This window comes from Fringilla coelebs (assembly GCF_963513975.1).
Source record: "Fringilla coelebs genome assembly, chromosome: 31".
NCBI lineage: Eukaryota > Metazoa > Chordata > Aves > Passeriformes > Fringillidae > Fringilla > Fringilla coelebs.
The window spans coordinates 116,134-138,817 of NC_140057.1; the positions used below are offsets into that span (position 1 = coordinate 116,134).

At 55.4% G+C, this 22,684-nt stretch overlaps 1 protein-coding gene across 1 annotated transcript; it reads left to right on the plus strand.

Annotated features, from left to right (window-relative positions):
* Positions 1-447: 447 nt before the first annotated feature.
* On the plus strand, positions 448-21,946 carry KIFC1 (kinesin family member C1; the record flags this gene model as incomplete). Its single annotated transcript, XM_084223728.1, has 13 exons — positions 448-458; positions 1,122-1,339; positions 2,307-2,523; positions 9,238-9,457; positions 10,846-11,013; positions 14,609-14,737; positions 15,959-16,075; positions 18,030-18,206; positions 18,284-18,451; positions 21,081-21,219; positions 21,732-21,752; positions 21,824-21,844; positions 21,909-21,946. The coding sequence occupies 13 exons, from the start codon at positions 448-450 to the stop codon at positions 21,944-21,946; spliced, it is 1,644 nt and encodes a 547-aa protein (XP_084079854.1).
* Between the last annotated feature and the right edge of the window lie 738 nt (positions 21,947-22,684).

Sequence of the window (22,684 nt, forward strand, 5' to 3'; positions counted from 1 at the left end):
GGGTTTTGGGGTGTTAGAGGGGGTTTTGGGGTGTTAGAGGGGGTTTTGGGGTGTAAAGGGGCTTTGGGGAGGGGGTTTTGGGGGGTCAGAGGGGGTTTGGGGTGTAAAGGGGCTTTGGGGAGGGGGGTTTTGGGGTGCTAGAGGGGTTTTTGGGGGTTTAGAGGGGCTTTGAGGAGGGGGTTTTCGGGTGCTAAAGGGGATTTGGGAGAGGGTTTTGGGGTGTTAGAGGAGTTTTGGGGTGCTGGAGGGGGTTTTGGGGTGGTAGAGGGGCTTGGGGAGGGGGCTTTGGGGTGTTAGAGGGGTTTTGGGGAGGGGGTCTTGCGCTGCTTGAGGCGGTTTTGGGTGCTAGAGGGGTTTTTGGGGGGTTAGAGGGGCTTTGGGGAGGGGGATTTGGGGTGCTCGAGGGGGTTCTGAGGTGTTAGAGGGGCTTGGGGAGGGGTTTTTGGGATGTTAGAGGGGTTTGGGGGTGTTAAAGGGGCTTTGGGGAGGGGGTTTTTGGGTGCTAGAGTGGCTTTGGGGGGTCAGAGGGGTTTTGGGAGGGGTTTTTGGGGTGCTAGAGTGGCTTTGGGGGGTCAGAGGGGTTTTGGGGAGGGTTTTTTGGGGGTCAGAGGGGTTTTTGGGGGATTGAATGGGGATTTGGGGGATTTAAGGGGGTTTGGGGGGATTTAAGGGGGTTTGGGGGATTCAGAGGGGATTTAAGGGGGTTTGGGGCATTTAAGGGGGTTGGGGTGATTTAAGGGGGTTGGGGGATTCAGAGGAGATTTGGGGGATTTAAGGGGGTTTGGGGGATTCAGAGGGGATTTGGGGGATTTAAGGGGGTTTGGAGGTTCAGTGGGGATTTGGGGACAGCCACACGAGATTTTGGGGTGTTTAAGGGGATTTGGGGACAGCCACACGAGATTTTGGGGTGTTTAAAGGCCGTTTGGGGCTGTCCAGGGCTCTGTGGGGTCGGTGTGCCCTGGGGGGGTCCCGGGGGGAAGGGAGGGGCTTTGGCTCGGTGTCCCGGGCCGGTCCGTGTTACACCAAGGCCGAGGGAGGGCAGAGCTGTCACCGGGAGCCCCGGGCAGGGCTGAGCCCAAATTAAACCCCGGGGCTCATTAGAGTCAGCGCTAATTAATTAGCGCCAGCCCCGCGGCCGGCCCCACAGCGGGCACCGCCCTGCTGAGGCTGCTCGGGGAGCCCTCCCAGAGACGGGATCGCTCACAAAGCACGGCGGGGCCGGGTCCCCGTGTCCCCAGTGTCCCCGTGTCCCCAGTGAATGTCCCCAGTGTCCCCCATGTCCCTGTCCCCCCAGATGGCCCCCGGAAGGCGGCGTCAGTGGCAGCTGCTCCTCGGAGAAGTGAGACCTGAGACCCTCCCCTTCCCCATGGCCCCCCTCCCCTCCGGGTGTCCCCAAGCCCCTCCTGATGTCCCAAAACCCCACCAATGTCCCCATTCCACATCCCAGTGTCCCCACTCTCCTGCCTGACATGCTGAGTCCCCTCTAGGTGTCCCCAAGCCCCTCCTGATGTCCCCGGTCCCTTTCCCGGTGTCCCCCAGCCCCTCCTGAGGTCCCAAAACCCCACCAATGTCCCCATTCCACATCCCAATGTCCCCCCTCCCCTTCCTGACATGCTGAGTCCCCTCTAGGTGTCCCCAAGCCCCTCCCCATGTCCCCAGTCTCTTTCCCGATGTCCCCATCCCCTCTGGGTGTTCCCATCACCTCCCCATGTCCCCAAGCCCCTCCCCGGTGTCCCCTTTGGGTGTCCCCATTCCCTCTGGGTGTCCCCATCCCCTCCCCATGTCTCCATCCCCTCTGGGTGTCCCCTCTGTGTGTCCCCATCCCCTCCCAGTGTCCCCATCCTTTCCCCAGTGTCCCCTCTGGGTGTCCCCATTTCCTCTGGGTGTCCCCTCCCCATTGTCCCCGTCCCCTCTGGGTGTCCCCATCCCCTCCGGGTGTCCCCCATCCCCTCTGGGTGTCCCCTCCCCATGTCCCCATCCCCTCTGGGTGTCTCCTCCCCACTGTCCCCATCCCCTCCCAGTGTCCCCATCCCCTCCGGGTGTCCCCTCCCCATGTCCCCATCCCCTCCAGGTGTCCCCTCCGGGTGTCCCCATCCCCTCCCCATGTCCCCATCCCCTCCGGGTGTCCCCACTGTCCCCTCCGGGTGCCCCATCCCCTCCGGGTGTCCCCATCCCCTCTGGGTGTCCCCATCCCCTCCGGGTGTCCCCTCCCCATTTCCCCATCCCCTCCTGGTGTCCCCTCCCCACTGTCCCCTCCGGGTGTCCCCTCCCCATGTCCCCACTGTCCCCTCCGGGTGTCCCCGCAGGCTCGGTCACCAGCACGGCGGCCAAGGGCGCCCCCAAGCGGCCGCCGTGGGACCTGCGGGGGCAGGTGTCGGACCTGCGGGAGGCGCTGGGGCAGGCGCAGGAGGAGCGGCAGGGCCTGGAGAGCACCATCCGCCAGCTGAGCGAGCGCCTGCAGGGGCTGGACAGGGAGCTGGGCCAGAGGGACAGCCGGGAGAGCGGCCTGGGCGCCCGCATCGGGTCAGTGAGGGCTGGGGACAGATGGACAGGGAGCTGGGACAGAGGGACAGCCGGGAGAGCAGCCTGGGCGCCCGCATCGGGTCAGTGAGGGCTGGGGACAGATGGACAGGGAGCTGGGCCAGAGGGACAGCCGGGAAAACAGCCTGGGCACCCGCATCGGGTCAGTGCGGGCATGGGCAGGGAGCTGGGACAGGGAGCTGGGACACAGGGACAGCCGGGAAAACAGCCTGGGCACCCGCATCGGGTCAGTGCGGGATCGGGGCGGGGGAAACCTGGCCAAAATCCGGGCAAAACTGACACAGGTCCGGCAAAAACTGACCCAAATCCATCCTAACCTCACCCAAATCCATCCAAAACTGACCCAAATCTGGCCAAAACTGACCCAAATCTGGCAAAACTGACCCAAATCCCGCCAAAACTGACCAAGGTCCGGCAAAAACTGACACAAATCCGGGCAAAACTGACACAGGTCCGGACAAAACTGACACAAATCCGGGCAAAACTGGCCAAAATCCGGCAGAACTGACCCAAATCCGGCAAAACTGACACAAACCTGGCAAAACGGACACAAATCCGGCAGAACTGACACAAATCCGGCCAAAACTGACCCAAATCCGGGAAAACTGACACAAATCCCGCCAAAACTGACACAAATCCATCCAAAACTGACCAAAATCTGGCAGAACTGACACAAATCCGGGAAAACTGACACAAATCCGGCCAAAACTGACACAAATTCGGCAAAACTGACCCAAATCCGGACAAAACTGACACAAATCCGGCAAAACTGACCAAAATCCACCAAACCTGACCCAAATCCGGCAGAACTGACACAAATCTGGCAAAAACTGACACAAATCCATCCTAACCTCACCCAAATCCATCCAAACCTGACACAAATCTGGGAAAACTGACCAATATCCGGGCAGAACTGACACAAATCCGGCAGAACTGACACAAATCCGGCAAAACTGACCCAAATCCGGCCAAAACTGACCCAAATCCGGCAAAAACTGACACAAATCCGGCCAAACTGACCCAAATCCGGCCAAACCTGACCCAAATCCGGCCAAACTGACACTAATCAGGCCAAAACTGACACAAATCCATCCTAACCTCACCCAAATCCATCCAAACCTGACACAAATCCGGGAAAACTGACCCAAATCCGGGAAAACTGACCCAAATCCGGCAAAACTGACCCAAATCCGGCCAAAACTGACACAAATCCGGCCAAAACTGACCCAAATCCGGCCAAAACTGACACAAATCTGGCAAAACTGACACAAATCCGAACAAAACTGACACAAATCCGAACAAAACTGACCCAAATCCGGCCAAACGTGACACAAATCCGACCAAAACTGACACAAATCCGGCCAAAACTGACCTAAATCCGGACAAAACTGACCCAAATCTGGACAAACCTGGCCATGACCAGCCAAACCTGCCCATGATCCATCCTAACCTGACCCAAATCCAGCCAAACCTGACCCAAATCCAGCCAAAACTGCCCGTGACCAGCCAAAACTGTCCCAAATCCAGCCAACCTGATCCAAATCCATCCTAACCTGGCCATGACCAGCCAAACCTGACCCAAATCCATCCTAACCTCACAGAAATCAAGCCAAACCTGACCCAAATCCATCCAAAACTGCCCATGACCAGCCAAACCTGACCCAAATCCATCCAAACCTGGCCATGACGAACCAAACCTGACCCAAATCCATCCTAACCTCACCCAAATCTAGCCAAACCTGACCCAAATCCAGCCAAAACTGCCTATGACCAGCCAAACCTGACCCAAATCCATCCAAACCTGGCCAAAATCCAGCCAAACCTGACCCAAATCCATCCAAACCTGACCAAATCCAACCAAACCTGACCCAAATCCATCCAAACCTGACCAAATCCAACCAAACCTGACCCAAATCCATCCAAACCTGACCAAATCCAACCAAACCTGACCCAAATCCAGCCAAACCTGACCCAAATCCAGCCAAACCTGACCCAAGACCATCCAAACCTGACCCAAATCCATCCTAACCTGGCGATGATCCAGCCAAAACTGACAGAAATCCAGCCAAACCTGGCCAAAATCCATCCAAACCTCGCCCAAATCCATCCAAACCTGACCCAAATCCATCCTAACCTGCCCTAGATCCAGCCAAACCTAACGGAAATCCAACCAAACCTGACTAAAATTCATCCAAACCTCACCCAAATCCATCCTAACCTAACGGAAATCCATCCAAACCCGGCCGAAATCCATCCTAACCTGACCCAAATCCAACCAAACCTGCCCCAAATCCATCCAAACCTAACGGAAATCCAACCAAACCTGACCAAAATCCACCAAAATTGTCCCAAAATCCATCCAAACCTAACGGAAATCCATCCAAACCTGGCCAAAATCCATCTAAACAGCCCCAAAATCCATCCAAACCTGGAAAAATCCACTTCAACCTGTCCCACAGTCCATTAAAACCCGACCAAAACCCCTCCAAAGTGCCCCAAAATCCCCCTGTGAGGGGGCCCAAGTGCTGTGGGAGCAGCCTCAGCTCCAGAGTTGGGTGAGGAATGCACCAAAATCCATCAAAAACTGCCCCAAAATCCATAAAAACTGCCCCAAATACCTTAAAATGTGCTCTGGAAGGAGCAGGAATGCTGAGGAAAAAACCCCAAAATCCATCTAAAATGCCTTTAAAGATTCCTCCTCCTCATATTCCCTAAAACCTTCCTAAAAATTCCCAATTCACCCCAAATCCTCAAAATGGGGTTTTCCTAGATCTTCTCAAGATCCCCTCCAAATTTCTCTAAAGGCCTTCAAAAGGTCCTGCAATGCCCCCAAAATTCACCAAATTATCCCACATTCCCCCAAATTTTCCTTTGGAATTCAAGATTCCTAGAATTCCCTCAGAACCTTCCTGAAAATCCCTGAAATTATCCTGAATCCCTTCACAATCCCCAAAATTCCCTCAGAACTCTTCTGAAAATCCCTGAAATTTTCCTGAATCCCCTCAAAACCCCTCACAATCCCCAAAATTCCCTCAGAATCCTTCTGAAAATCTCTGAACTTTCCCTGAACTGCTCCCAAATGCCTCAAGATCCCCAAAATTCCCTCAGGACGCTTCAGAAAATCCCTGAAATTTCCACAAATTGCTCCAAACTCCCTCAAGATCCCCAAAATTCCCTCAGGACCCTTGGGAAAATCCCAGAAATTTCCCCAGATCCCCTCAAAACCCCTGAATATCCCCAAAACTCCCTCAGAATCCTCCTGAAAATTCCCCAAAACTCCTGAATATCCCCAAAATTCCCTCAGAACCCTCCTGAAAATTCCCTAAAACCCCTGAATATCCCCAAAACTCTCTCAGAACCCTCCTGGAAATTCCCCAAAACTCCTGAAGAGCCCCAAAATTCTCTCAGAATCCTTCAGGAAATCCTGAAAATTCCCCAAAACTCCTCAAGATCCCCAAAATTCCCTCAGAACCCTTCGGGAAATCCCTGAAAATTCCCCAAAACCCCTGAATATCCCCAAAACTCCCTCAGAACCCTCCTGAAAATTCCCTCAAACCACTTAAGATCCCCAGAATTCCCTCAGAACCCTTCTGAAAATTCTCCAAAACCCCTGAAGAGCCCCAAAATTCCCTCAGAACCCTTTGGGAAATCCCTGAAATTTCCCCCAAACCCCTGAAGATCCCCAAAATTCCCTCAGAATCCTTCAGGAAATCCCTGAAAATTCCTCAAATCCCCTCAAAACCCCTGAAGAGCCCCAAAATTCCCTCAGAACACTCTTGAAAATTCCCCCAAACTCCTGAAGAACCCCAAAATTCCCCCAAACTCCTGAAGAGCCTCAAAATTCCCTCAGAACCCTTCGGGAAATCCCTGAAAATTCCCCAAAACCCCTGAGGATCCCCAGAAGATGCCCAAAATTCCCTCAGAACCCTCCTGAAATTTCCTTGCGGTTTGACGCGGTTGCTGTCCCCGGAGCAGCTCCCTGGTGCTGGAGCAGAGCCGGGGCTCAAAATCCCCAAGATCCCCAAAATTCCCTCAGAATCCTCCTGAAAATTCCCCCAAACCCCTGAAGAGCCCCAAAATTCCCTCAGAACCCTCCTGGAAATTCCCCAAAACTCCTGAAGATCCCCAAAATTCCCTCAGAATCCTTCGGGAAATCCCTGAAAATTCCCCAAATCCCCTCAAAACCCCTGAAGAGCCCCAAAATTCCCTCAGAACCCTCCTGAAAATTCCCCCAAACTCCTGAAGAACCCCAAAATTCCCCCAAACCCCTGAAGTTCCCCAAAATTCCCTCAGAACCCTCCTGAAATTTCCCCCGTCGCGGTTTGACGCGGTTGCTGCTCCCTGGAGCAGCTCCCTGGAGCTGGAGCAGAGCTGGGGCCCAAACTCCCCAAAATTCCCTCAGAACCCTCTTGAAGATTCCCCCAAACCCCTGAAGAGCCCCAAAATTCCCTCAGAATCCTTTGGGAAATCCCTGAAAATTCCCCAAAACCCCTGAGGATCCCTAGAATTCCCTCAGAACCCTCCTGACAACCCCCCTCAAGAGACTCACCCAAAGCGCCTTGAGCTGCTCCAGGATCCTGCGTTTTTACACGGTTGCTGTTCCCCGAGCAGCTCCCTGGAGCTGGAGGTGTCTCAGTGCCGGGAGGAGCTGGAGCAGAGCCGGGGCCCAAACTCCCTCAAGATCCCCAAAATTCCCTCAGAACCCTTCGGGAAATCCCTGAAAATTCCCTCAAACTCCTTAAGATCCCCAGAATTCCCTCAGAACCCTCCTGAAAATTCCCCAAAACCCCTGAAGATCCCCAAAATTCCCTCAGAACCCTCCTGAGAATTGCCCAAAACCCCTGAGGATCCCCAGAAGATGCCCAAAATTCCCTCAGAACCCTCCAGAAAATTCCCTCCTTGCGGTTTGACGCGGTTGCTGTTCCCCGGAGCAGCTCCCTGGAGCTGGAGCAGAGCCGGGGCTCAAAATCCCTCAAGATCCCCAAAATTCCCTCAGAACCCTCCTGAAAATTCCCCAAACCCCTGAAGAACCCCAAAATTCCCTCAGAATCCTTTGGGAAATCCCTGAAAATTCCCCAAATCCCCTCAAAACCCCTGAAGAGCCCCAAAATTCCCTCAGAACCCTCCTGAAAATTCCCCCAAACTCCTGAAGAACCCCAAAATTCCCCCAAACACCTGAAGATCCCCAAAATTCCCTCAGAACCCTCCTGAAATTTCCTTGCGGTTTGACGCGGTTGCTGTCCCCGGAGCAGCTCCCTGGAGCTGGAGCAGAGCCGGGGCTCAAAATCCCCAAGATCCCCAAAATTCCCTCAGAACCCTCCTGAAAATTCCCCAAAACCCCTGAAGAGCCCCAAAATTCCCTCAGAACCCTCCTGAAAATTCCCCCAAACCCCTGAAGAGCCCCAAAATTCCCTCAGAACCCTCCTGGAAATTCCCCAAAACTCCTGAAGATCCCCAAAATTCCCTCAGAATCCTTCGGGAAATCCCTGAAAATTCCCCCAAACTCCTGAAGAGCCTCAAAATTCCCTCAGAACCCTTCGGGAAATCCCTGAAAATTCCCCAAAACCCCTGAGGATCCCCAGAAGTTGCCCAAAATTCCCTCAGAACCCTCCTGAAATTTCCCCCCCTGTGGTTTGACGCGGTTGCTGTTCCCGGAGCAGCTCCTGGAGCTGGAGCAGAGCCGGGGCTCACACTCCCCAAAATTCCCTCAGAACCCTCCTGAAAATTCCCCCAAACCCCTGAAGAGCCCCAAAATTCCCTCAGAACCCTCCTGAAAATTCCCCCAAACCCCTGAAGAGCCCCAAATTTCCCTCAGAATCCTTCGGGAAATCCCTGAAAATTCCCCAAAACCCCTGAGGATCCCTAGAATTCCCTCAGAACCCTCCTGACAACCCCCCTCAAGAGACTCACCCAAAGCGCCTTGAGCTCCCCCGGGGTCCGCGATCCTGCGCTTTACACGGTTGCTGTTCCCGGAGCAGCTCCCTGGAGCTGGAGCAGAGCCGGGGCTCAAAATCCCCAAAATTCCCTCAGAACGCTCTTGAAAATTCCCCCAAACCCCTGAAGAGCCCCAAAATTCCCTCAGAATCCTTTGGGAAATCCCTGAAAATTCCCCAAAACCCCCGAACCCCTCAAGAGACTCACCCAAAGCGCCTTGAGCTGATCCGGGATCCTGCGTTTGACGCGGCTGCTGTTCCCCGAGCAGCTCCCTGGAGCTGGAGCAGAGCCGGGGCTCAAACTCCCTCAAGATCCCCAAAATTCCCTCAGAACCCTTCGGGAAATCCCTGAAAATTCCCCCAAACCCCTTAGGATCCCCATAATTCCCTCAGAACCCTCCTGACAATTCCTCAAAACCCCTCAAGAGACTCACCCAAAGCTCCTTGAGCTCCCCCGGGGTCCGGGATCCTGCGTTTTACACGGTTGCTGTTCCCGGAGCAGCTCCCTGGAGCTGGAGCAGAGTCGGGGCTCAAAATCCCCAAAATTCCCTCAGAACCCTCCTGAAAATTCCCCCAAACCTCTGAAGAGCCCCAAAATTCCCTCAGAATCCTTCAGGAAATCCCTGAAAATTCCCCAAAACCCCTGAGGATCCCTAGAATTCCCTCAGAACCCTCCTGACAACCCCTCTCAAAGAGACTCACCCAAAGCGCCTTGAGCTGCTCCAGGATCCTGCGTTTTTACACGGTTGTTTCCCCCGAGCAGCTCCCTGGAGCTGGAGGTGTCTCAGTGCCGGGAGGAGCTGCAGAGGAGCCAGGCCCGGGAGGAGGCTCTGCAGGCCGAGATCCGGCAGCTGCAGGCCGAGAAGGAGCAGCTGCAGGCGGCCATGGGGCAGCTGCGCCAGGAGGAGCAGCAGCGGCGGCAGGAGAGGGACGCGGCGCGGGACCAGACGCAGGCGCTGGCCAAGGAGCTGGACAGCGCTTGGGTGAGCTGGAGAGCGCTCGGGTGGGGCCCGGGATTCCTGAAAAACCCGCAAAAAACGGGAATTTGGTGCAGTTTTGTCCCTCTCTGGTCTGGGAGCTGTTGGGGGGGGGGGAAGCTGTGAGGGGAAAATCCGCCAGGGGGCGCCAAAAAGGGCGGGAAAATGAGGGGTCGGCAGCAATTTGGGGTTTTTTGGCACCAAAATGGCTCTGGAAGTGCCTGGGAATGTGGGGGAGATGGGAATTTTCACCAATCCGGCTGCTTCTGTCCCCAAAATCCCTCAAGGGTTCCTGAAAATGTGGAAAAATCTGGGATTTTGGAACTGGTTTGTTGCTCTCTGGCCTGAAATCTGCCAGGGGGTGCCAAAAAAAGGCGGGAAAATGTGGGGTTTGTGCCAATTCCGGCTTTCTTGGGGTCAAAATCCTTCAGGGGAACCTCAAAACTTGCAGAAGATGGGAATTGTCACTAATTCAGCTGCTTTTGCACCCCAAATCACTCAGGGCGTGCTTCAGAATCCACAAAACCCCGGGGCCAGAAAATGCAGGAAAATGTGGGATTTGTGCCAATTTCTGCTTTCTCGGTGTGGGAGTTCCCCAGGGAGTGCCTCAGAATTTGAGAAAAATGTGAATTTTCACCAATTCAGCTGCTTTTGCACTCAAAATGCCTCAGGGGATGTTTCAAAATCCACAAAAAAACCAGGAATTTGGAGCTATTTTGTTGCTCCCTGGGTCCCAGAAATGGCAGGAAAATGAGGGTTTGTGGCAATTGCAGCTTTTTGGCGTCAGAAATTCTTCAGAGGTACCTCTCACAATGTGGGGAAAATAGGAATTTTCACCAATTCAGCTGATTTTGCAACCAAAATTCTTCAGGGTGCTTCAAAATTAATGAAAAACTGGGGTTTTAGAGCTGTTCAGGCACTCTCCAGGCTGAAAGCCCCCAGAAAATGTTGGAAAAATGAAGGGTTGGCATCAACTCCGGATCTTTTGGTGTCAAAATTTCTCAGGGAGTGCCTAAAAATATGGGGAAAATTGTGAAAAATGGGAATTTTCGACAACTCAACTGATTTTGCACCCGAAATCCCTCAGGGTGTTCAAAACGCGGGGAAATAAAAAAAGGGAATTTGAATTTTTTCCTGCGTTTAGACACGAAATCCGCTAGGGGGCGCCAAAAAAAAAAGGCGGGAAAATGAGGGCTCGGCAGGGATGGTGGCGAAATCCCTCAGAAAACGCCTCAAAACGCGGGAATTTTAACCCCAAATTCCCGGGGGAATGTCCGAAAATCTGCAAAACACGAGGAGAAGCGGGATTTTCTTAGGAGTTTCTCTCCTGAAGCGCTGAGGAGGGAGGCAGGGGGAAGGCTGGGTGCTGAGGGCTGTGTGTGCTCCCGGCCCAGGCGCAGCTGCAGGAGTCGCAGCAGCAGCTGCAGGAGAAGCTGCAGCAGCTGTCGGCGCTGCAGGAGGAGGAGGGCGAGCACAGGAGGCTGCTGGCCCAGCACGAGGACCGCATCCACCTGCTGGAGATGGAGCGGCGCCGCCTGCACAACGACATCCAGGAGCTCAGGGTGGGTAGGGCCGCGGGGGCTGCCTCAGGGGAGCGGCCGTGTGTGGGGGAGCGCCCCGGGGGAGGCCTCGAGGGGTGAATCGGGGATTTGGGGGGGTTTTCAGGGAAATGTCTGCGTGTTCTGTGTGAGGGGAGACCCTGGAGCTGCCCTCAACGGCTGAATCCCGATTTTGTGGAGTCTTTCCAGGGAAACGTGCGTGTTCTGTGTGAGGGGAGGCCCCCTGTTCCTGAGGGGGGACACACCCTGGACCGGGCCCAATGACTGAATCCTGATTTTTTGGGGTTTTCCTGGGGAATGTGTGGGTGTTCTGTGTGAGGGGAGACCCTGGGACTGCTCTCAAGAGCTAAATCCTGAATTTGTGGGGTTTTTCCAGGAAAACGTGTGCATGTTCTGTGTGAGGGGAGTCCCCGGGTTCCTGAGGGGGGACACACCCTGCACCAGGCCCAATGACTGAATCCTGATTTTTTGGGGTTTTCCAGGGGGATATCTGGGTGTTCTGTGTGAGGGGAGACCCTGGGAATGCCCTCAAGGGCTGAATCCCAGTTTTGTGGGTTTTTTCCAAGAAAACATTTACATGATCTGTGTGAAGGGAGTCCCCGGGTTCCTGAGGGGGGAGAGACCCCCAGGACCAGGCCCAATGACTGAATCCTGACTTTTTGGGGTTTTCCAGGGGAATGTCTGGGTGTTCTGTGTGAGGGGAGACCCTGGGAATGCCCTCAAGTGCTGAATCCCATTTTTGTGGGGCTTTGTCAGAGAAAGATCTACATGAGGGGAGATCTCCGGTTCCTGAGGGGGGACACACCCAGGACCAGGCCCAATGACTGAATCCTGATTTTTTGGGGTTTTCCAGGGAAATGTCTTGGTGTTTTCAGTCCCAGGGAGAGCCTGGGACTGCCCTCAAGGGCTGAATCCCATTTTTGTGGGGTTTTTCCAGGAAAATGTGTGCATGTTCTGCGTGAGGGCAGACCCCTCGTTCCTGTGGGGGAAGAGACCCCCAGGACCAGGCCCAATTATTGAATCACAACTTTTTGGGATTTTCCAGGGGGATATCTGGGTGTTCTGTGTGAGGGGAGACCCTGGGGCTGCCCCTGAGGGCTGAATCCTGATTTTTTGGGGTTTTCCAGGGGAATGTGTGGGTGTTCTGTGTGAGGGGAGACACTGGGGCTGCTCTCAAGGGCTAAATCCTGAATTTGTGTGGTTTTTCCAGGAAAACGTGTGCATGTTCTGCGTGAGGGGAGTCCCCGGGTTCCTGAGGGGGGACACACCCTGCACCAGGGCCAATGAACAAATCCCAATTTTTTTGGGTTTTCCAGGGGGATATCTGGGTGTTCTGTGTGAGGGGAGACCGCCAGGACTGCCCCTGAAGGCTAAATCCCATTTTTGTGGGCTTTTTCCAGGGAAATGTGTGCATGTTCTGTGTGAGGGGAGAACCCCTGGTTCCTGAGGGGGGAGAGACCCCCTGGACCAGGCCAAATAAATCCCAATTTTTGTGTTTTTTCAGGGGGATATCTGGGTGTTCTCTGCAAGGGGAGACCCTGGGACTGCCCTCAAGGGCTGAATCCCGATTTTGTGGGGTTTTTTTTGGAAAATATGTGCATGTTCTGTGTGAGGGCAGACCCCCGGTTCCTGAGGGGGGAGAGACCCTGGACCAGGCCCAATGAACAAATTCCAATTTTTTCGGGTTTTCCAGGGGGATATCTGGGTGTTCTGTGTGAGGGGAGACCCTGGGGCTGCCCCTGAAGGCTAAATCCCATTTTTGTGGGGTTTTTCCAGGAAAACGTGTGCATGTTCTGTGTGAGGGGAGTCCCCCTGTTCCTGAGGGGGGAGAGACCCCCTGGACCAGCCCCAATAAATCACAATTTTTGTGTTTTTTCAGGGGGATATCTGGGTGTTCTGTGTGAGGGGAGACCCTGGGACTGCTCCCAAGGGCTGAATCCCGATTTTGTGGGGTTTTTTTTGGAAAATATGTGCATGTTCTGTGTGAGGGCAGACCCCCGGTTCCTGAGGGGGGAGAGACCCTGGACCAGGCCCAATGAACAAATTCCAATTTTTTTGGGTTTTTGCAGGGGAATGTCTGGGTGTTCTGTGTGAGGGGAGACCCCCAGGACTGCTCTCAAGGGCTGAATCCCATTTTTGTGGGATTTTTCCAGGGAAACGTGTGCATGTTCTGTGTGAGGGGAGACCCCCTGTTCCTAAGGGGGGAGAGACCCCCAGGACTGGGCCCAATGACTGAATCCCGATTTTTGGGGGTTTTCCATGAATTTAATGCCTGAATCCCATTTCTTTTCTTTCCCAGTGGAACGAACACTCACTAATTCCACTCCCCAATCCCATTTATTCTGGTTTCCCAGGGGAACATCCATGAATTCCCTTCCCCAATCCCAGTGTTTATTTGGTTTCCTAGAGGAACACCCACTAATTCCATGCCCCAATCCCAGTGTTTATCCTGTTTTCCCAGGGGAACACTCACTAATCTCACTCCCCAATCCCAATGTTTGTTTGTTTTCCCAGAGGAACACCCACTAATCCCACTCCCCAATCCCAATGTTTGTTTGTTTTCCCTGTGGAACCCCCACAGACCCCACTCCCCAACCCTGATATTTATCCTGTTTTTCCAGGGGAACACTCCCCAATCCTGGTGTTTATCCTGTTTCCCCAGGGGAGCCCCCACTGATCCCACTGTTTCTCCCTTTTCCCAGGGGAACCCTCACTAATCCCACTCCCCAATCCCAGTGTTTGTTTTCCCAGGGGAACCCCCACAGATCCCACTCCCCAATCCCAGTGTTTATCCCGTTTTCCCAGGGGAATCCTCACTAATCCCACTCCCCAACCCTGATATTTATCCTGTTTTCCCAGGGGAACCCTTCCTAATCCCGCTGTTTCTCCCTTTTCCCAGGGGAACCCCCACTGATCCCACTCCCCAGTCCCAGTGTTTGTTTCCCCAGGGGAGCCCCCACTGATCCTGCTGTTTCTCCTTTCCCAGGGGAGCCCCCACTGATCCCAGTGTTTGTTTCTCATGGGACCCTCCCCAGCCCCGCTGTTTGTTTCCCATGGGACCCCTCCCCAGCCCCGCTGTTCCTCCTTTCCCATGGGACCCCAACCCCGCTGTTTGTTCCCCATGGGACCCCTCCCCAACCCCGCTGTTTGTTTCCCATGGGACCCTCCCCAGCCCCGCTGTTTGTTTCCCATGGGACCCCTCCCCAACCCCGCTGTTTCTCCCCTTTCCCATGGGACCCCTCCCCAGCCCCACTGTTTGTTTCCCATGGGACCCCTCCCCAGCCCCGCTGTTTGTTTCCCATGGGACCCCTCCCCAGCCCCTCTGTTTGTTTCCCATGGGACCCCTCCCCAACCCCGCTGTTTCTCCCCTTTCCCATGGGACCCCTCCCCAACCCCGCTGTTTGTTTCCCATGGGACCCTCCCCAGCCCCGCTGTTTCTCCCTTTCCCATGGGACCCTCCCCAACCCCGCTGTTTCTCCTCCCCATGGGACCCCTCCCCAACCCCGCTGTTTCTCCTTTCCCATGGGACCCTCCCCAGCCCCGCTGTTTCTCCTCCCCATGGGACCCCTCCCCAGCCCCGCTGTTTCTCCCTCCCCAGGGGAACATCCGCGTGTTCTGCCGCGTGCGGCCGCTGCTGCCGGCGGAGCAGGAGCGCCAGCGGGGGATGCCGCACCTGCACTTCTCCCCGCAGGACGCGCGCAGCCTGGTGCTCACCCGGCCCGACGACGTGAGTGCAGCCTGCCCAAAGGCACATCGTACCCAAAAAAGGGCTTTTCTCCCCAAAACCGCTTTTCCTCTATCCAAACCGCTTTTCCTCTGTCCAAACCCCTTTTCCTCCCCAAAACTCCTTTTCCTCCATCCCAAACCCCTTTTCCTCCCCAAAACCCCTTTTCCTCCATCCCAAACCCCTTTTCCTCCCCAAAACCCCTTTTCCTCCATCCCAAACCCCTCTTCCCCCACCCAAACCCCTTTTCCTCCTCCCAAACCCCTTTTCCCCCATCCCAAACCCCTTTTCCTCCATCCCAAACCCCTTTTCCTCCTCCCAAACCCCTTTTCCTCCATCCCAAACCCCTTTTCCTCCATCCCAAACCCCTTTTCCTCCATCCCAAACCCCTTTTCCTCCCCCCAAACCCCTTTTCCTCCCCCCCAAACCCCTTTTCCTCCATCCCAAACCCCTTTTCCTCCATCCCAAACCCCTTTTCCTCCATCCCAAACCCCTTTTCCTCCTCCCAAACCCCTTTTCCTCCATCCCAAACCCCTTTTCCCCCATCCCAAACCCCTTTTCCCCCATCCCAAACCCCTTTTCCCCCATCCCAAACCCCTTTTCCTCCTCCCAAACCCCTTTTCCTCCATCCCAAACCCCTTTTCCTCTATCCCAAACCCCTTTTCTTCCTCCCACCAAACCCTTTTTCCCCCACCCAAACCCCTTTTCCTCCTCCCAAACCCCTTTTTTTCTATCCATAAACCCCTTTTCCTCCATCCCAAACCCCTTTTCCTCCATCCCAAACCCCTTTTCCTCCATCCCAAACCCCTTTTCCTCCAGCCCAAACCCCTTTTCTTCCATCCCAAACCCCTTTCCCTCCATCCCAAACCCCTTTTCCTCCCCCCAAACACCTTTTCCTCCATCCCAAACCCCTTTTCCTCCCCCCAAACCCCTTTTCCTCCCCCCAAACACCTTTTCCTCCATCCCAAACCCCTTTTCCTACCCCCATCCCCCGTTCCCTGTGCCCCAATCTCTTTCCCAGCCCCGTTTCCTCCCCCAATCCCTTTCCCAGCCCCATTCCCTGTTCCCAATCCCTTTCCCAGCCCCATTCCCTGTTCCCAATCCCTTTCCCAGCCCCGTTTCCTCCCCCAATCCCTTTCCCAGCCCTGTTCCCTGTTCCCAATCCCTTTCCCAGCCCCGTTTCCTCTTCTCCTGCAATTGTTGTTATTTTTTTCCCCCCTGCAGTCCCAGGTGGGCCGGGAGCGGCGCACGGAGCTGCGCTACGACTTCAGCTTCGACCGCGTCTTCCCGCCCGCCGCCTCCCAGCAGGAGATCTTCCAGGAGGTGCAGCTCCTGGTGCAGGTGTGCATCCCAAAAACCCCAAAATCCACCCAAACCCCACCCCAAACCCCACAAATCCACCCAAACCCCACCCAGAGCCTCCCAGCAGGAGATCTTCCAGGAGGTGCAGCTCCTGGTGCAGGTGTGTGTCCCAAAAACTCCCAGAAATCCAAAAATGTCCCACCTGGATCCCAAAATCCCTGAAATTCCACCCAAAATCCGGCTCCATTTCCCCCAAACCCCACCCAGAGCCTCCCAGCAGGAGATCTGCCAGAAGGTCCAGCTCCTCGTCCAGGTGGGTGTCCCAGAAATACCAAATATCCCAAAATTCCCCTCAAATCCAAGCCCAAATCCCAGCAGGAAGATCCAGCTCCTGTTGCAGGTGTGCATGCCAGAAATCCCCAAAGTCCCACCTGGATCCCAAATCTTCTCCCAGAATTCCCAAATTCCCTCAAATGTCACCCAGATTTCCCCTCTGAGTTCCCAAATCCCCCCCAGCCCGTTCCCAGTCCCCTCCCGTGACCCCAAACCCCCCTGCACGTCCCAGACCCCTCTGAGTATTCCCAAATCCCTTGGAGCATTCTGGAATCCCTCGGAACATTCCCCCTGAGCATTCCCAACCCCCTGAGCATTCCCATTCCCAACCCCCTGGCCATTCCCAACCCCTTGACCATTCCCAACCCCCCCTGCCCATTCCCAACCCCCCAGAATTCCCAAATTCCCATCCCAATTCCCGTTCCCAGTCAGCCATGGACGGGTCAATGTTCCCTCTGCTGATCCCAAACCCCCAGAATTCCCAAATTCTCAATTCCCAGTGGGTCCTGGACGGGTCAGTGTTCCCTGTGCCCATTCCCAAAATCCCTCATTCCCAAATTCCCAGTTCCCAGTGGGCCCTGGACAGGTCAGTGTTCCTTGTGCCCATTCCCTCATTCCTTCATCTCCATTCCCTCATTCCCTCATTCCCCATTCCCTTCCCAGTTGGCATTGGACAGGTTGGTGTTTCCTCTGAGCATTCCCAAGCCCGCCTGCCCATTCCCAAATTCCCTCATTCCCAAATTCCCTCATTCCCAATTCCCCATTCCCATTCCCAGCTGGCCCTGGATGGGTCTGTGTTCCCTGTGCCCATTCCCTCATTCCCAAATTCCCTCATTCCCTCATTCCCTCATTCCCATTCCCTCATTCCCATTCCCTCATTCCCCATCCCTATTCCCAGCCGGCCCTGGGCGGGTCAGTGTTACCTGTGCCCATTCCCATTCCCTCATTCCTGTTCCCATTCCCTCATTCCCTTATTCCCTCATTCCCTCATTCCCTCATTCTCATTCCTCATTCCCATCCCTACTCCCAGTGGGCCCTGGACGGGTCAGTGTTACCTGTGCCCATTCCCATTCCCTCATTCCCGTTCCCATTCCCTCATTCCCATTCCCTCATTCCCTCATCCCCATTCCCTCATTCCCATTCCCATTCCCTCATTCCCATTCCCCATTCCCATTCCCCCATTCCCATTCCCTCATTCCCATTCCCTCATTCCCATTCCCCATTCCCATTCCCCCATTCCCATTCCCTCATTCCCTCATTCCCATTCCCATTCCCTCATTCCCATTCCCTCATTCCCTCATTCCCATTCCTCATTCCCATTCCCAATTCCCAGTCGGCGCTGGACGGGTCAGTGCTCCCTGTGCCCATTCCCTCATTCCCATTCCCCATTCCCTCATTCCCATTCCCTCATTCCCATTCCCCATTCCCATTCCCCCATTCCCATTCCTTCATTCCCATTCCCCCATTCCCATTCCCCCATTCCCATTCCCTCATTCCCATTCCCATTCCCTCATTCCCATTCCCCATTCCCCATTCCCTCATTCTCATTCCCATTCCCTCATTCCCATTCCCTCATTCCCATTCCCTCATTCCCTCATTCCCTCATTCCCCATTCCCCATTCCCATTCCCCCATTCCCTCATTCCCGTTCCCATTCCCAGTCGGCCCTGGACGGGTACCCGGTGTGCATCTTCGCCTACGGGCAGACGGGCAGCGGCAAGACGTTCACCATGGAGGGCCCGGCGCCGCCGGGCGCGCCCGACTCGCAGGGGATGATCCCGCGCGCCGTCAGCCAGCTCTTCCTGGGCGCCCGCGACCTGCAGGGCAAGGGCTGGCAGGTACGGCACCGACCCCCCGGGCCGGGGGACGCACCGGGGGCGCGCGGGGCGGGCGGGCGGCCGCACCCCGCCCTCAGTACGGCTTCTCGGCCAGCTTCCTGGAGATCTACAACGAGAGCCTGCGCGACCTGCTGCTGCCGCGCGGGGAGCCGCCCTGCGAGCTGGAGATCCGCCGGCTGGGCCCCGACAGCGACGAGCTGCACGTGCCCAACCTCACCTGGGTGCCCGTGCAGAGCCAGGAGCAGGTGGGGAATGGGGAATGGGGAAATTGTGGGGCTGCACGTGCCCAACCTCACCTGGGTGCCCGTGCAGAGCCAGGAGCAGGTGGGGAATGGGGAATTCTGGGGGGGAAATGTGGGGGGATTCGGGGGGGAAATGTGGGGCTGCAGTGCCCAACCTCATCTGGGTGCTGTGCAGAGCCAGGAGCAGGTGGGGAATGGAAATGGGGGAATTGTGGGGGGATTCGGGGGGGAAATGTGGGGCTGCAGTGCCCAACCTCACCTGGGTGCCCGTGCAGAGCCAGGAGCAGGTGGGGAAATTGGGGGGAAATGTGGGGCTGCACGTGCCCAACCTCACCTAGGTGCTGTGCAGAGCCAGGAGCAGGTGGGGAATGGGAATGGGGGAATTTGGGGGAAATTGGGGCATTCTGGGGGGGAAATGTGGGGCTGCAGTGCCCAACCTCACCTGGGTGCCCGTGCAGAGCCAGGAGCAGGTGGGGATGGGAATGGGGGAAATATGGGGGAAAATTGGGGGATTCTGGGGGGAAATTTGGGGATTTTAGGGGGAAATTGGGGCATTCTGAGTGGGGAATGTGCAGCTGCAGGTGCTCAACATCACCCAGGTGCCCATGCAGAGCCAGGAGCAGGTGGGGAAATGGGGAAATTTGGGGATTTTAGGAGGAAATTTGGGGGGTTTAGGAGGAAATTTGGGGATTTTAGGGAGAAATTTGGGGGTTTTAGGGAGAAATTTGGGCATTCTTGGGGGGGAATGTGGAGCTGCACACGCCCAACCTCACCTGGGTGCCCGTGCAGAGCCAGGAGCAGGTGGGGAATGGGATTTTGGGGGTTTGGGGATTTTAGGGGAAAATTTGGGGGTTTTAGGGAGAAATTTGGGGATTTTAGGGGGAAATTTGGGGATTTTAGGGGGAAATGTGGGGGGTTTAGGGGGAAATTTGGGGATTTTAGGGGGAAATGTGGGGGGTTTAGGGGGAAATGTGGGGATTTTAGGGAGCAATTTGGGCATTCTGGGGGGGAATGTGCTGCAGGTGCCCAACCTCACCTGGGTGCCCGTGGAGGGATCTGGTGATTTGGGAGTTTAGGTGGAATTTTGGGAATTCCAGGCCAGTTTTGGATTCATTTTCCCAGAACTTTTGCATTTCTGGGACTCTTTTTGTTTAATCTGTATTTCCAAGGGGACAATTTCAGTTTTTAATCCGTTTTTCCTTCAATTCTCTCCATTCCCTCCCTGATTTTTCCCCTTTCCCTCCCCTATTTCCCCCTCTGATTTTTCCCTTCCCCCCCGATTTTTCCCCATTTCCCCCCAATTCCCCCCAATTGTGCCCCTTTCCCCTCCCCACATCCCCCATTCCCTTTTTCCCTGCTTTCCCCCCATTTTTTCCCATTTTCCCCTGGTTTTCCCCCCATTTTTTCCCCCTTTTCCCCCCGTTTTCCCCCCTTTTCTTCCTGGTTTTCCTCCCATTTCCCCCCATATTTCCCCTACGTTTCCCCCCACATTTCCCCCACATTTCCCCCATATCTCCCCCATATTTCCCCCACACTTTCCCCACATTCCCCCCACATTCCCCCCATATTTCCCCCACATTTCCCCCATATTCCCCCCACATTCCCCCCACATTTCCCCCACACTTTCCCCATATTTCCCCCATATTTCCCCATATCTCCCCCATATTTCCCCCATATTTTTCCCCACGTTTCCCCCCCACATTTCCCCCACATTTCCCCCATATCTCCCCCATATCTCCCGCATATTTCCCCCATATTTTTCCCCACGTTTCCCCCCCACATTTCCCCCATATTTCCCCCATATCTCCCTCACATATCCCCCTCATTCCCCCTATATCTCCCCCATATCTCCCCCATATTTTCCCCACATTTTCCCCATATTTCTCCCACATTTCCCCATATTTCCCCCATATTTTCCCTCCATATTCCCCCCACATTCCCCCCCATATTTTCCCCATATCTCCCCCATATCTCCCCCATATCCCCCCCATATCTTCCCCATATTTCCCTATATTCCCCCACATTTTCCCCCATATCTCCCCCACATTTCCCCCATATTCCCCCACAATCCCCCCACATTTCCCCCACATTCCCCCCACATTTCCCCCATATCTCCCCCATATTCCCCCCATATCTCCCCCACATTTCCCCCGCATTCCCCCCACATTTCCCCCGCACTTTCCCCATATTCCCCCCACATTCCCCCCATATTTCCCCCATATTTTCCCCCATATTTCCCCCATATCTCCCCCACATTTCCCCCACATTTCCCCCATATTTCCCCCATATCTCCCCCATATTTTCCCCACATTTTCCCCATATTTCTCCCACATTTCCCCATATTTCCCCCATATTTTCCCTCCATATTCCCCCCACATTCCCCCCCATATTTTCCCCATATCTCCCCCACATTTTCCCCCATATCCCCCCCATATCTTCCCCATATTTCCCCATATTTCCCCCACATTTTCCCCCATATCCCCCCCATATCTCCCCCACATTTCCCCCATATTTCCCCCCACATTTCCCCCACATTTCCCCCATATCTCCCCCACATTTCCCCCATTTCCCCCCCATTCCCCCCCATTCCCCCCCATTCCCCCCCATTCCCCCCATTCCCCCATCCCTGCAGGTTCTGGAGCTGCTGCTGCGGGCGGGCTCGCAGCGCTCGGTGGCGCGCACGGGGCTCAATGAGCGCTCGTCGCGCTCGCACTCGGTGTTCCAGCTGCGCATCCAGGGCCACCACGCCGCCCGCAACGTGCGCTGCAACTGTGAGAGCATCCCCAAACCCCCAAAATCCCACCTGCCATTCCTGAATTTCCCCCTTTTCCCAGCCCTCAACGTGCGCTGCAGCTGTGAGAGCATCCCCAAACCCCCAAATCCCCAAACCCCACCTGGCATTCCTCAGTGTCCCCCTTTTCCCAGCCTGCAACGTGCGCTGCAGCTGTGAGAGCATCCCCAAACCCCCAAATCCCCAAACCCCACCTGCCATTCCTCAGTGTCCCCCTTGTCCCAGCCCTCAACGTGCGCTGCAGCTGTGAAAGCATCCCCAAATCCCCAAAATCCCACCTGGCATTCCTCAGTGTCCCCCTTTCCCAGCCCTCAACGTGCGCTGCAGCTGTGAGAGCATCCCCAAACCCCCAAACCCCCAAAATCCCACCTGGAATTCCCCCAGTTCCCCCTTGTCCCAGCCCTCAACGTGCGCTGCAACTGTGAGAGCATCCCCAAATCCCCAAATCCCCAAACCCCACCTGCCATTCCTGAATTTCACCCCTTTTCCCAGCCCGCAACGTGCGCTGCAACTGTGAGAGCATCCCCAAATCCCCAAATCCCCAAACCCCACCTGCCATTCCTGAATTTCCCCCCTTTTCCCAGCCCTCAACGTGCGCTGCAACTGTGAGAGCATCCCCAAATCCCCAAAATCCCACCTGCCATTCCTGAATTTCCCCCCTTTTCCCAGCCCTCAACGTGCGCTGCAACTGTGAGGCACATCCCTGAGCATCCCCAAATCCCCAAAATCCCACCTGCCATTCCTCAGTGTCCCCCTTTCCCCACATTTCCCAGATTTTATCCTGTTTTTCCTACCTCCCATCCCATTTTTCCCAGCCCTCAACGTGCACTGCAACTGTGAGACACCGCCCCTCGGTGCCCCAAATCCCCAAAACCCCACCTGGCATTCCCCCATTTCCTCCTTTCCCCACATTTCCCAGCTTTTCCCCATTTTTCCCACCTCCCATCCCATTTTTCCCAGTCCATGACCTGCCCTGCACCTCTGAGACACGCCCTGAGCATCCCACAATTCCCAAATTTCCCAAAACCCACACAGAATTCCTCAGTTTCTCCCTTTTCCACCCAATTTCCAGCTTTTCCCCCATTTTCCCACCTCCCATCCCATTTTTCCCAGCCCAGGACCTGCCCTGTGCCTGTGAGACACCCCAGAATTCCCACAGTTACCAAACCCCACCTGGCATTCCTCAGTGTCCCTCTTTCCCCACATTTTCCAGATTTTCCCCCCATTTTTCCCACCTCCCATCCCATTTTTCCCAGCCCAGGACCTGCCCATGCCTGTGAGACGCTGCCCTGAGCATCCCTCAATCCCCAAAATCCCACCTGGGATTCCCCCAGTTCCCCCTTTTCCCCCAATTCCCAGCTTTTACCCTGTTTTTTCCACCTCCCATCCTATTTTCCCCAGCCCAGGACCTGCCCTGCACCTGTGAGACACATCCTGAGCACCCC